Raw genomic sequence first — 14,230 nt, 5'->3', positions numbered from 1 at the left:
ATGGAGAAAAGCCTTCCCGGGAGCTACCTAGGATGTCCCGTCCTCGTTGTCCAGAACCCCAGTGCCCTACCGAGGCCGGCTGCCAGGCTGGGCCCAGGGACGGGAGACTGCTGGCTCAGACCACAGACAATCCGCCAGCCACTCATTCACCCAAAAACAGTGCATGGGCGTCGGAGCGCCTGAGGGGTAGGTAGCGAGCAGCAGTGAGCCCCGGACAAAGCCCCTGCCTCGCACTGCTGACACCTTCACCAGGAAAACACATAGGATCAAATAAACACAGAACAGAAATCCCAAAGTCCATCCTGATGAAGTGTGTGCGGGAAGACAGAGCAGGTCAGCTGATGAGGAAGTTAGTGGGGAGGCGGGTACAATCTGAGTCCAGGGTCCCAGAAGGTGACATTTGAGCACTTAAAGTGGGTGAGCTAAAGAGTCGGGGGAATATTTTCAGGAGGGGTCGGGGAGCCAAAGACTCCAGCCGGGAACACAGGCTTGGTAAGCGGAAATCGGGCTGAGGTGGGGCGACCGGGAGGAGAGGGTAGGGCAGGGGGGCAGGGGCGCAAGGGGGCTCTTCTGTGCCTTAGAGCAAAGCCCGCAGGAGGCCAGGACACCAGGCTGGGTGGGGGGGCTGGGGAGGCCCGGCGCCGGCAGGGAGCACTGTGACTTCTGGGATGGATGAGACGGGGAGTATAAAAGGAGAATGGAGGGTGACAGCCCAGGTTTGGGGGAGAACAAGAGCTGTGAGCTGCAGCCTTGGGTCGGTAGGCCGGGGGTGAGGGGGCCTCGTGGGGCCTTGGGGGAGGAGACGCGCTCAGGGCTCCGGTGTTGCTCTGCCAAGGTGTCCTTGCTCTGTCCTGCCGCCCCGAGGCCTGCCCTGTGTCCTCTGCAGACCGAGCTGCCGGGCGTTGGAGGCCGGGCATGGAGGCCCCCCAGCTGCTGACGGCCGCCGTCCTGCTGTGCTCCGCCAGCTGCCTCCTGCCCGACGGCGCGGCGCCCACCTTCGGTGTCCAGGACGAGGCCGAGGCGCTGCCACCCCCGCGGGGTAGGTGCACGGGCTGCCCGGGAGGCTCAGGGCCCGTCAGTGCAGATCGGGTCAGCTGGAGGTTCCCCCCCCCTCCCCGTCTCCCACACTCCCGCAAAGAAAGAAGGAAACAGCCCTAAGGAGAACAGAAAAGCAGCGGCAGCGGGACGGCCGGGCCTGTGCAGCCAAGGCCGGGAGCACGGGAGGCAGCGCACGGGCCGGGACCGAGGCCGCTCCTGGGGACACCGGTCCCGGAGGCCCCCGCCGCGGCCCAGGCAGCCCAGGTGGTGTCCTGGCTGCGGAGGGGGACACGGACACCCCCGGGCCCGGGGTCGGGGCCGCAGCGGGGCTCACCTGGCGCTGCCCCATCCCACACGGTGGCTTTCCCGGCAGACAACCGCAGGTCCTGGCTGAGCAGCTTCCAGGACTACGTGTGGGACCGCATCAAGAGCTCCGTCCCCACGGCCGCTGTATTCGCCTTCCTTTTCGCCATCCTCCTAGTGGGGCTCCTCTGCTGCCTCACGTAAGCTGTGGGAGGGGGAGGAGGGGGAGAAGGGGGAGAGGGAGGAGGCGGAGCAGGGAGGAGGGGGAGAGGGAGGAGGAGGGAGAGGAGGGAGGAAGGAAGAGGAGGAGAGGGAGAGGGAGGAGGGGAGAGGGAGGAGGGGAGGAGGGAGAGAGGAGGGGGGAGAGGGAGGAAGAGGAAGGGAGGAGGAGGGAGGGAGGAGGGGGGAGGAGGAGGAAAGAGGAGGGAGGAAGGGAGGAGAGGGAGAGGAGGAAGAAGGAGGAAGGAAGGGAGGAAGGAGAGAGGGAGGAGGAGGGAGGGGAGAGAGGAGGGGGGAGAGGAGGGGGAGAAGAGGAGGGGAGAGGGAGGAGGGGGAGAGGGGAGGGAGGAGGGGGGAGAAGAGAGGGAGAGGAGGAGGGGAGAAGGAGGAGGGGAGAAAGGAGGGAGGGAGGGGGGAGGAAGGAGGGGAAGGAGGGGGAAGGGGGAGGGAGGAGAGGGGAAGGAGGAGGAGGGAAGGGAGGAGGAGGGAGAAGGGAAGAGGGAGGAGGGAGAGGGGAAGGGGGAGGAGGGAGAAGGAAGAGGGAGGAGGGAGGGGGGAAGGGAGGAGGAGGGACGGGGAGGGGGAGGGGGGAGAGGGAGGAAGGGAAGAGGAAGGAGGGGGAGGAGGAGGAGGAGGAGGGAGGAGGGGGAGGGAGGAGAGGGAGGAGGGGAAGAGGGGGGAGGAGAGGGAAGGGAGGAGGGAGGAGGGGAGGAGGGAGGGGGAGGAGGAGAGGAGGAGGAAGGAGGAGGGGGAGGGAGGAGGGAGGGAGGGGGAGGGAGGAGGGAGGAGAGGGAGGAGGGGAAGAAGGAGGAGGGGGAGGAGGGAGGAAGGAGGGAGGAAGGGGAAGAGAGGGGGAGAGGGAGGAGGGAGAGAGGGAGGAGGGAGGAGAGGAAGAGGAGGAAGAAGGAGGGAGGAGGGGGAGAGGGAGTAGAGGGAGGGAGGAGGGGAGGAGGGAGGGGGAAGGGAGGGAGGAGGAGAGGGAGGAGGGGGGAGGAAGAGGGAGGGAGGGGGAGGAGGAGGGGAGAGGAGAGGAGGGAAAGGGAGGAGGGGAGAGGGAGGAAGGGGAGAGGAGGAAGAGGAGGGAGGAGGGAGAGAAGGAGGGAGGGGAGAAGGAGGAGGGGGAGGAGGAAGAAGGAGGAGAGAGGAAGGGAGGAGGGAGAGGAGGAGGGGGGAGGGGAGAGGAGGAGGGGAGAGGAGGAGGGGGAGAGGAGAGGAGGGAGAGGGAGGAGGGGAAGGGAGGATGGGAAGAGGGAGGAGAGGGAGAGGGAGTAGGAGGGGGAGGGAGGAGGAGGGAGAAGGAGGAGGGGAGATGGAGGAGGGGGAGATGGAGGAGGGAGGAGGGACAGGGAGGAGGGGACAGGGAGGAGGGGGAGCGGGAGAGGGAGGAGGGGGAGGAGGCAGGCAGGAGGAGGGAGGCAGGGAGGAGGGAGGAGAGGGGCCCGACAGGCGGGGGAACTGCACCCCCAGCGCCCCCTCCCCCCGCGGGTCCGTCTGCGGTGAAGGCAAAGGTGAAGGCAAAGGTCAAGGCGGTGCGTGTGGCTTGCGGGCAGCGCCCATTGCAGCGGCGCGGCCGCGGATAAGCAGGTTTATGACTGTTTGCTTTTCCACGGACTTCGTTTCCTCCTCGTTATCTTTCCCTTGGGGTCAGGGAGTGCTCGTGGACACCGTGTAATCGGGTTTCCGAGTGGCGCCAATCCCAAGGTCGTGGCCCAAGGCTGCTGGGCTCCTGTCTGGGCGGGCAGGGAAGGCCCACGGGACACGGCGGACCGAGGGGTCGGGCGATGGGAGCAGCGTGTCCCCAGGCCCGCTCAGCTGCCTCGCCGGCGGCTGGTGAGTCGGAGCCGGGACAGCAGGACACCGTCGGCTGGGCCCGGGGGGCCAGAGGGCAGGGGGGCGTGTGGCCCCCGTGGGCCACCGACTATCTCCAGCGATCTCGGGAGCCACCCGGACCCTGCTCAGCGACACGCACCTCCGTGCAGCCAACAGACGTCAGCCGAGTTCTGCAGCGAAGCTTCTTGCCCAAGAAACCTACGTGCGCAGCCGCTGTTGGAGCCTTGAACCCGCGTTCGGACCACGGGCCTGGCGGGAGGGACGCGGGTTCGGGGTGTCAGGGACACCAGGCGCGCAGGCCCAACACAGCCTGGCTGACCCCACCAGCCTCCTCTCCCGTTAGCCCCAGTGGCAAAGACTGGGTTGTTTTGGAGGGGGTAAGAGCACATGAGAGTGGGGTGCGGGGGGCAGGGAGAGAGAATCCTAAGCAGGCTCCACACCCCGCGTGGAGCCGACCTGGGACTCGATCCCAGGACCCCCACATCACCACCATGTCTCAGTCGAGAGTCCGGAGCTAAACCGTCTGAGCCCCCCAGGCACCCGGGAAGCGGCGGAGCCTTTATCCAGGCTGCGTGTGGCCAACACCATGAGCCTGTCCCCGAGGGGCACCCTGGGTGGCATTTCTCCATGTCCCCTACGGGGCGGCCCCCTTCCGTAGGGCCAGAAAGGTGACACAGGCCCCAGGTGGATGTCAGGCAGCCTGCGAGCCTGGCAACATGTTCGGTCTTCCCAAGCCCGGGGAAAGGCCGCGTCTCCCCGCTCGGGAAGCCAACGCTCCAGTCCAGGGATCGGTGATCCCGAGTCCTGAAGTCCCCGCCACTGGGACAATGGCCACCAGCCCCGCTGCATCAGAAGCAGCCGAAGTATCGGTTAAACACACATGCTCGAAAGGACTTCTGTGCAGAGGGCAGGCGACGTGCCAGAGGTGCCCTTCCCTCTCTGGCGTAGATGGATCACCCTGGGGAGCAAAACCAGTAAGCCCCCGCAGGGCGGGCAAGCTGGCCACAGCGAGGACGGCGGGCAAGAGCAGAGGCAAGACACGGCAAGACAAAAGACGACATTGATGAAAAACTGACGGGAGCCGGGCAAGACCGGGTGTAAACGCTCATCTATTACGGCTGAGCTCATCTACTTAAACACCTTATCCGGTTATTAAAAATACTTGAGCGAAAGTCACCGAGGAGGGCACCTGATGGGATGCGCGCTGGGTGTTACACTGTGCGGTGGGAATCCGACTTCAACGAAGACAAGTGTTACATAAATAAATAAATGGCAAAAATAAATAAATAAATAAATAAATAAATAAATAAATAAATAAATAAATGCTCACATTACAATTGGCCGTTGAACAAAAAAAGTTTAAAGAAAGAAAGATTAGAAGGAAAACTGATAGATGCCAGAGGCACATTATTAACTTCTTTGTGGGAGATGACCAAAATAATACAACAGGGAAAAAAAAAACCCCACTTCAATGTATGATTTTTTTTAGATATTACAAAAATAAAGGTATATTTGAGTCTATGTCCATAAAGGGCACATGAAGACCCAGGAAAAATTGGTGCTTGGTACTAAGCACACGGTAGAGTCTCGATAATACAGATTTTTTTTGACATTTTATTTTGAAGGAATGTCTACCCCCAATGTTGGGCTTGAACTCACAACCCCGAAACCAGGAGTCGCACAGTCCACCAACTGAGCCAGCCAGGTGCCCCAGTAATATTGGTTTTTAAAAATTTCATTTTGAGGGACACCTCCCTGGCTCAGTGGTTGAGCGTCTGCCTTCGGCTCATGTCGTGACCCCAGGGTCCTGGGTTCGAGTCCCGCATCAGGCTACCTGCAGGGAGCTTGCTTCTCCCTCTGCATAGGTCTCCGCCTTTCTGTGTTTCCCATGAATAAAGAAAGAAAAATCTTTAAAGATCTAGATATATAAATTAATGAAAAATAAATGAAAATAAAAAATACATCTCACTGTAAGGATTGAACAGTTTCTCTGTGCTTCGGAACCTCTGTACTCACCTGTACAGCACTAGCTGCAGCTGTTACGAGGCCTTCAAGTAGTGGCTCAGAGCCTGGTGGCAATCAGGGACACCGACTGGCACTGTCAAGTATGTGAAGGAACGTGTGTAAGGAATTTTTACTATGGTTTTTAATAGTGAAAAAACAGACACAACTTAAATGTCCATCGGCTGGTTAAAGAAAGCACCAAACGTTCATACAATGAGCACTATATAGTCACCAAACGTTGTTGTAGAGGATCGTTATATGGAATTGTATTCCTGAAATATTATTGAGTGGGAAAAAGCCGATTATAATAGAGGATATACAATTTAACCTAGTTTGTTATTAGAAACTAGAGGCCGGGCAGCCCGGGTGGTGCAGTGGTTTGGCACCACCTTCGGCCCAGGACGTGATCCTGGAGATCTGGGATCGAGTCCCACGTCGGGCTCCCTGTGTGGAGCCTGCTTCTCCCTCTGCCTGTGTCTCTGCCTCTCTCTCTCTCTCTCTGTGTCTCTCATGAATAAATAAATAAAATCTTTAAAAAAAAAAAAAGGAAAAGAAACTAGGGGCACCTGGGTGCCTCAGTCAGCTAATATCAGACTGTTGATGTCAGTGTGGGTCTTGATCTTGGTCATGAGTTCAAGTTTGATGTTGGACTCCACGCAAGCATGGAGCCTACTTACTTGATAATTTGACATTATTGATAATTACTTTAACATCTATAATAATATTTCCATCAAACTTACCAAACTACATAATGACATTATGTGAGTTAGGATACGGTATGGGAAACGATAGCAAAGAGACAAAAATATAGTGATGTAAGACTGAGACTGTATTCATTTCTTTTTTTTTTTTTGCATTTCTTTCTTTTTTTAATAATAAATTTATTTTTATTGGTGAAAAAAATTTTTAATGAAAAAAATTAAAATAAATAAATAAATAAGTAAGTAAGTAAATAAAATGACAATCTAAAAAAAAGTAGATGTACAAGGCAAAAATCTTTTAGGGCTCTTACCAAAGTAATAGACATTGGTTATCTCCTCATGGTGGTAAATGCGCAGTTGGAATCATTATTTCTATTGCTGTTGTTATTGATTTTCATGTTGATTTTCAACTAATTACACTATCCAATCTTTCCAGAAGAAATTGTATTGTTTGGTTAATAAGTTCTTTAACAAAAATTTTATTTTTTTTAAAGATTTGTTTACTAATTTGAGAGAGAGAGAGCACAAGTGGGAAGGGACAGACAGAGAAGGAGAGAGAGAATCTTCAAGCAGACTCCCCGCTGGATGCCGAGCCCGAAGTGGGCTTCGATCCCTTGACCCGTCAGATCATGACCTGAGTCGAAACCAAGAGTCAGATACTTAACCGACTGAGCCACCCGGGCTCCCGTAAAGATACTTTGCAAGGAAGAGGAACGCCTGGGTGGCTCAGTTCATGGAGTGGGTGATCTTGGGGTCATGAGTTTGAGCTCCACATTGGGTGTACAAATTGCTGAAAATAAAAAAAAATTTTAATCGGTCAATCAAAACAAGAAAAGCTACATGACCGTACTTGTACATCGACCTCCCATCCCATCTATACGATGCTAAGACACATTCATAGTCTTATTGTCTCATCGAAGCATTTTGTCTGAATGAAATCATGCGGTTCATATTAAGGGGAGACGTTGTCTAAAATCATCTGTCGGAAAAGGTATCGTGACCACACAGTAACTGTGCGGACCAGGTCCCAGTGTTGTAACTTAAACTTAGTTCATCAAAACAAAACAAAACAAAAACTTCGCTCATCGATTTGTCTTCTTTTCCCAGTTTCGCCGTAGGTGAACCAGTCTAACGAAGTGCTACAAGATTCTGTTGCGCAGAATGTGCTGTCGCTTCCAACGAGGAACTACGTATCAATCAAAATTAAATTATCTTCCATCTTAAAGTCTGTTTGCCTTTCGTTTTGCCTTTAAAACATGTGATTCGACAATGGTAATATGCTGTTTTGATTATAATAGTGACACGTACTCATTACAAGACAATTCTCACAAAACACCGAAAGAAGAAAATGTACCTGTGATCCTAGTGCACAGACACGCTCTGAACATCTTGCTGTATCTCCATTTGTTTTTTTTTAAATTTTTATTTATTTATGCATGAAAGACACACAGAGAGAGGCAGAGACACAGGCAGAGGCAGAAGCAGGCCCCATGCAGGGAGCCCGACATGGGACTCGATCCCGGGACCCCGGGATCACGCCCTGGGCCGAAGACAGCACTAAACCCCTGAGCCACCCGGGGATCCCCTATTTCCTATGTTTGTATGACCAGTTTTTCCCCCAGGTCTTTTCTGTGTAATGAAAGTTCTGTTTTAATAGATGTCATGAGACAACAGGGCTCAGTGGTCAATTATGTTTGACAGACGCTGGATTCAATGGATTTACACGTTTCTTTGCTCCAGGACTTACAAGTGACCTAATACATAAAAATGTATTTATGTATTATTAATTTGTCTATCTATGTATTTGAGAGAGTGAGAGAGCAGCAGAGGGGTAGGGAGGAGCAGGCTCCCCTCTGAGCAGTGAGTCCAACAAGGGGCTCGGTCCCAGGACCGTGAGATCATGACCTGGGCAGATGTGTCCCGATCTCGGAGTCCTGGGATCAAGCCCCACATGGGGCTCTGTGCTCAGCGGGGAGCCAGCTTCTCCCTCTCGCTCTGCCCCTCCCCACTGCTTGTGCTCTCTCTCTCTCTCTCTCTCTCTCAAATAAATGCATAAAAAGAATTTTGTAAAAGGCCACCATGGATCTCCACAAGAGGCTACAATACACAGCATCTCCCCAATTTGAAGCTGGGATACTTCTTCAGGGAGTCCCCAACACCCTGAGGAGTGGCGGCGTGCAGGCAGGCACACAGATGTGCTCGCGTGGACACCTTCTCTTCTCCCATGCCGCGTGTGGCATTTTGTGGCCTGCCGCTTTGCCCACTGCGGGACACGTCAGGGCCCATATGTCTCTACGTAGGTGCACAGGTGTGCGGGACTGCGGGCCCACGTCGCTCCCCCACGGCGGGCTCCTCTCGGGTGTCTGTGCCCGTTGAAGGTGATGCTGTTCTAAACGCAGTGCTGCTCCCAGGCTTCGGGTGACCCCTTGGCTCTTCGCCTCGGCTGGTCCAAGCGCGGCCCTGCGCCCCGGGCCCTCGGGGGAGCCCTGCGGCAGCTGCCCAGTGCTGGGCCGGTCCCGCACACCCGCTCACCGGCTCGGGAGCACCGAGCTGCGGGAGGAGCCGGATCACTGTGTCTGGGGGGCAGCCCCGGGGGGTTCGAAGGCAGCCAAGAGGCCACAGTGACTGTGGGCGGAGCAGGTCCCTGGGGGCCACGGAGGCACCTGGGCTCCTCCTGGGGGTGACAAGGGCCCCCCAGACCGCCTGGGGCAGGGCAGGGCCTGTGAGCGACAGCTGTGTTCATGGGGTCATCGCAGCCACCCAGCAGAGAATATTGGGGAGCAGGGGCGTGGGGGGTGGGTGGGTGTCACAATGTGCGGGTCCAGAGAGGGGCTGCCGGGGTGGGAGCCAAAGCTGGCCAGGTAGGGGGACACGTAGGCCCCCAGGCGTGTGGCCTGAGTGCGGGGGATGGAGGGCTTCACGGAGCCGGGGAGCTGCAGGCAGGTGGGCACCTGCTACCTGGCCACGGGGGTCCCGGCGCCGACGCAGGTAAGACCCACAGAGTCGACCCGATTGTGGGCTACACCGGGCCGCGGGGACAGGAGGGCACACTGAACAAGCGCGTCGTGCCCTCCCCTGTCCTGGCTCCTCACCTGCCTTGCTGCCGTTGGGACTTTAAAAAACCTCCGTTGGGGGGATCCCTGGGTGGCGCAGCGGTTTGGCGCCTGCCTTTGGCCCAGGGCGCGATCCTGGAGATCCAGGATCGAATCCCACGTCGGGCTCCCGGTGCATGGAGCCTGCTTCTCCCTCTGCCCGTGTCTCTGCCTCTCTCTCTCTCACTGTGTGCCTATCATAAATAAATAAAAAAATAAAATAAAAAAAAAACCTCCGTTGGGGACACCAGGGGGTGAGGGGGTGGGGGTGGGGGGTGCGCTCAGCGGTTTAGCGCCGCCTCCGGCTCAGGGCGTGACCCCAGGGTCCCGGGATGGCATCCCGCGTCCGGCTCCCTGCGTGGGGCCTGCTTCTCCCTCTGCCTGGGTCTCTGCCTCTCTCTCTCTCTCTCTCTCTCTCTCTCTCATGAATAAAATCTTAAAAAAAAAAAAACCAGAAAACCTCCGTCGTCGGTGTCTTCTGTGCTCGGTTTAGGTCTGTAGCAACCCTTGATATATTGTTTGCCATCGGTTGGAAGGCCGATGATGCGGAAAATACCTTCTCCCAGGTGGAGGATTTCATTTTCACCCTTGATAGGATGCGTTTTTTTTTTATGATAGTCACAGAGAGAGAGAGAGAGAGAGAGAGAGAGAGACATAGGCAGAGAGAGAAGCAGGCTCCATGCACCGGGAGCCCGACGTGGGATTCGATCCCGGGTCTCCAGAATTGTGCCCTGGGCCAAAGGCAGGCACCAAACCGCTGCGCCACCCAGGGATCCCAATAGGACACGTCTTTAAGAGGGGACATACTTACTCTAAAGGGGTCCGATTTCACAATCACTTTCTTCTAAGGAGTCCTTTTGGACGTCGGCGTCATAAAGGAAGTGTCCTGTTTGGTCTTCTAAAAGTCTTGAGCTTTGGGCCTTTCAATTTTAAGTCCTTAAACTACTCCAAGTCAGTTTTATGTGATGTGACATGGGGTCCAATTTTATTTTATTTTTTAAAAGATTTTATGTCTTTGAGAAAGAGGAAGAGGCCGCGGGAGAAAGCAGGAGCAGGGGGAGGGGAGGAGAGGGAGGGAGAAGCCGGGCCCCAGGCGGGACTCGATCCCAGGCCCCGGGACCAGCCCTGAGCCCAAGGTGGGCCTCAACCACTGAGCCCCCCAGGCGCCCCCAGGCTTCTGTCTGTAATATGGTCAGAAGCTATACTGTTCCACTCAGGAACTCTGACCTGAATTTCTGTGCCTAAAGGCAGTTCCAGGAATTGAGAAAAGCAGATCATTGCAATAAATTCCAAGAAGCAATAAATTCCAAGGGAGCAAACGCAGGTTCTGAGCCCTGAGCACCTGGAACCAGAGCGGCCGCCCACAGGCAGGCGAATGACACCCCCGGTCCGGGCGGCTCCCCAGCCGGTGCTTTCCAGCCTCAGCTGAGCCTCCGTGTAGACCGGAGCCCAATCCGGCTCCAGGAGCCCCTCGCTGAAGCTCTCCTGCAGGGGACTGTGCACACCTGCCTCCCTTTCTTTTATTTTTTTTAAGATTTCATTTATTTATTCATAAGAAACTGAGAGAGAGAGAGGCAGAGACACAGGCAGAAGGAGAAGCAGGCCCCACGCAGGGAGCCCGATGCTGGACTCAATCCCGGGACCCCGGGTCGCCCCCTGGGCCCACCCTGCCTTCCTTTCTGACTGCTCTCAGCTTCCCCGCCGAGGGCCGGACCACTGAATCCCTCAGCTGCTCGGCTTGTCCAAACCTGACCGTGACTCGCCTCCGCAACTTTTATTTTTATTTTTTTAATTTTTATTTATTTATTTTTGCCTCCGCAGTTTTTAGATCCTCTTTGGTGGATTCCATCAGGTTGTTCTAATTCTGCCCCTAGGTAGGTAGAGTCACGCTTGCTCCTCGATGTTTGATCATCCTAGACGGAGCACTGAATGGTGTCTTTTAAAATCACATTCTCTGTGTGTTGCTGTTACATAGAAATGCAGTCAATTTCTGTATTTAGAAACCTACCAATCACCTTATTAATTTTAATAAGTTATCGACAGATTTTTAAGTATTTCACAAACACAATGAAATATCTGCAGATAGTGACAATTTTGTTTCTTCTTTTCCGATCTTTATGCCTTGATACTTTTATTTTTACCTTCCTGTGCTGGATGGGACTTACAATATGAAGTCTTAAAGGAAATGCAGGGATCCCTGGGTGGCACAGCGGTTTGGCGCCTGCCTTTGGCCCAGGGCGCGATCCTGGAGACCCGGGATCGAATCCCACGTCGGGCTCCCGGTGCATGGAGCCTGCTTCTCCCTCTGCCCGTGTCTCTGCCTCTCTCTCTCTCTCCCTGTGTGACTATCATAAAAAAAAAAAAGGAAATGCATTTAGCTTTTCACCACTAAGTATATTTGTTGTACATCTTTTATGAGTGACTTTTATTTTTTTTAAGGTTTCGCTTATTTATTCATGAGAGACACAGAGAGAGAGAGAGAGGGAGAAGCAGGCTCCATGCAGGGAGCCCGATGTGGGACTCGATCCAGGGACCCTGGGGTCACACCCTGAGTCAAAGGCAGCCCCTTAACCGCTGAGCCACCCAAGCGTCCCCTATGAATAACTTTTAAACGACTGGTTTGTTAAAAGTCTGGTTTTTAGTAGCATGAATAGATGTTGAATGAAATTCAATTTTTTCATCTACTGAGATAATAGGGTTTTCCTATTAACCTGATAACATGATTAATTTGGATCTATACATTTTCTTGTTTGTTTTTCTGAAATATTTTTTTATTTTTAATACTTGAGAGAGAGTGAGCACAAGTGGGGGTGCAGCAGAGGGAGAGGGAGAAGCAGGCTCCCCGCTGAGCCGGGGACCCAATGCGAGGACTCAATCCCAGGACCCTGGGATCATGACCTGAGCCGAAAGAAGGTTAACTGAATGAGCCACCCAAGGGCCCTGCAATTTTCTTATCTTAAAAAAAAGATTTTATTTATATATTTATGGAGAGAGGGTGGGGAAAGGAAATCTCAAGCAGACAGGGTTCAACTTTCCAACCCCGAGATCACGACCGGAGGGAAAATCAATAGGCCGACGCCCAAGCAATGAGCCACCCAGGCGCTCGGGGTCCATTGACTCTGTGGCGTTCGGGTCATCTTGCATGCAAATAGCTGAAGGTTTAGGCCCGATATGGTTATCTACAGTGTCTGCTGGGTCTCACCCCTGGGGCCTTGTTTGCTGATTTCTGTGTAGTGATTTTTTTTTTTTATTTTGCTGTGAGCTGCAAGGGCTGAACTTTGCCTAAAAATTCTCAAGGGAGAATATTTGTTTAGGAGGCCTCTGTGGTAGACTCGATCAGTAGTCCTGCAGGAAACAGATGAGCGGTCGCCAGGGGCCAAGGCCCAGGGGGCTGGGCAGTGGGCTTCATTTGGGGGTGATGACAATGTCCCTGGTGGGGGAGGGGGAGGGTTCCACAAGTCCGTGATGATACTAAAGACCACTCAATTGTTCATTGTGACCAGGTGAATTTTGTCTCATCTCGGCTAGTCCTCAGAGGAGCGCCCCCCCCCCCCCCCCCCCGCTTCATGGGCAGGTGGGCAAAGGGAAAGATGGTTGGGCTCCGAAGAAGCAAGGCCGTGTGTCCTTGAGTTTCTCTACTGAGACAAAACAGGCAACTGTCGTTTTTTTTTTTAAGATTTTATTTATTTATTAATGAGAGACACACACACACACACACACACACAGAGAGAGAGAGAGAGAGAGAGAGAGAGAGGCAGAGACCAGGCAGAGGGAGATGCAGGCTCCATGCAGGGAGCCCGACGTGGGACTCCATCTCGGGACCCCAGGATCATGCCCTGGGCCAAAGGCAGGTGGTAAGTCGCCGAGCCACCCGGGGATCCCCACAACTGTTGTTTTGAACATGTTCTATGTGCTCAGAGGAACGTGTGAGAAGTCGTAGGTCGAAGCGGGCAAGGCTGTTCCCTCTGGGCAGCGGGAGGGGACGCAGGAAGGGTTCTTCTGTCCTTTATATATTTGTGTATCTCTGATTTGTTTTGATCTTAGTGAAATAAGATTGTATTGTGGGAACATGCCCAGGCGGTTGGTGTGGGAGTTGGTCACAGGTCTTTGGTGTGAGCAAAGCCATTTTCACGAGCACAGTTGTACATGTCCCTAGTTGTACGTATTCAGGGATTGTTCTAGGATACAGGTACCTCGGCGTGGAATCGCTGGCTTGGAGGGGAGGGGCATGTTCCATTTTAAGAGAGTGCCTTCCTGGGCAGCCGGGGGGCTCAGCGGTTGAGCGCGGCCTTCAGCCCAGGGCCTGATCCTGGAGACCTGGGATCCAGTCCCATGTCGGGCTCATTGCATGGAGCCTGCTTCTCCCTCTGCCTGGGTCTCTGCCTCTCTCTCTCTCTCTGCATCTCTCTCTCTCTCTCTGTCTCTCAAGAATAAATAAATAAAAATTAAAAAAAAAGACAGGGTGCCTTCCTTAGTGGGGCTATCAGCTTTGACTGCCAGCAGCAAAGTCCAGGAACTCATGGAGTTGTATCACCTCTAACCCTGGATATTGTAAGACTAAAATTTTTGATGCCTGAGTGGGTATACAGTGGTATCTGATTGTGTTCTTTGTTTCTAAAGATTGCATTTATTTATTATTTTGTGTGTGAGAGGGACAGAGCAGAAGCAGGGGAGAGGCAGAGGGCGAGGAGGAAGCAGCCTGCCGGCTGAGCAAGGCCCCTTTGCGGGGTCCGTGTCAGGACCCCGAGGTCACGACCTGAGCCAGTGCAGTCTTCACTGTCCTGGCTCTAGCTGTCCTTCCTTTTCTGTCTGTGTGAGCTTCCATGGTGCCTTTAGGGTGCTGTTGGGGAAGGCAGCGTCAGTGCCGTGATCTCAGCCTTTTCACAGAGAAAAGCAGGTGACGCGGCTGTAAGCTGTTGCCCTCGGACTTTCTCCTTTTGGCCACGAGTTCCTGCAAGGTCCAAGTAAGATTCCTGAGAGTAAGGAAGTGCTGATAATGGTGGGAGGTCAGCAGCTGGGGTCAAGGAGGCCGGTCTCCGTCGG

At 54.4% G+C, this 14,230-nt stretch overlaps 1 protein-coding gene across 1 annotated transcript; it reads left to right on the top strand.

Moving 5' to 3' along the window:
• The first annotated feature begins 902 nt into the window (after window positions 1–902).
• On the top strand, window positions 903–7,227 carry SMIM9 (small integral membrane protein 9). Its single transcript, XM_055338158.1, has 3 exons — window positions 903–1,039; window positions 1,412–1,541; window positions 7,203–7,227. Exons 1-3 carry the CDS (start codon window positions 916–918, stop codon window positions 7,225–7,227), a joined length of 279 nt encoding a protein of 92 aa, XP_055194133.1. The 5' UTR covers window positions 903–915.
• Window positions 7,228–14,230: the final 7,003 nt, after the last annotated feature.

This window comes from Nyctereutes procyonoides, unplaced genomic scaffold (assembly GCF_905146905.1).
Source record: "Nyctereutes procyonoides isolate TBG_1078 unplaced genomic scaffold, NYPRO_anot_genome, whole genome shotgun sequence".
Classification (NCBI taxonomy): Eukaryota; Metazoa; Chordata; class Mammalia; order Carnivora; family Canidae; genus Nyctereutes; species Nyctereutes procyonoides.
The sequence above is the reverse complement of the archived record's forward strand: the minus strand, read 5'-3'. Positions and strand labels throughout refer to the sequence as shown.

Coding starts and splice junctions, on each gene's coding strand:
- SMIM9 (XM_055338158.1), top strand. CDS start 916: ATGGAGGCCCCCCAGCTGCTGACGGCCGCCGTCCTGCTGTGCTCCGCC. Junction 1,040..1,411: donor GGCGCTGCCACCCCCGCGGG/GTAGGTGCACGG, acceptor CTTTCCCGGCAG/ACAACCGCAGGTCCTGGCTG. Junction 1,542..7,202: donor GGGCTCCTCTGCTGCCTCAC/GTAAGCTGTGGG, acceptor TTCTTTTCCCAG/TTTCGCCGTAGGTGAACCAG.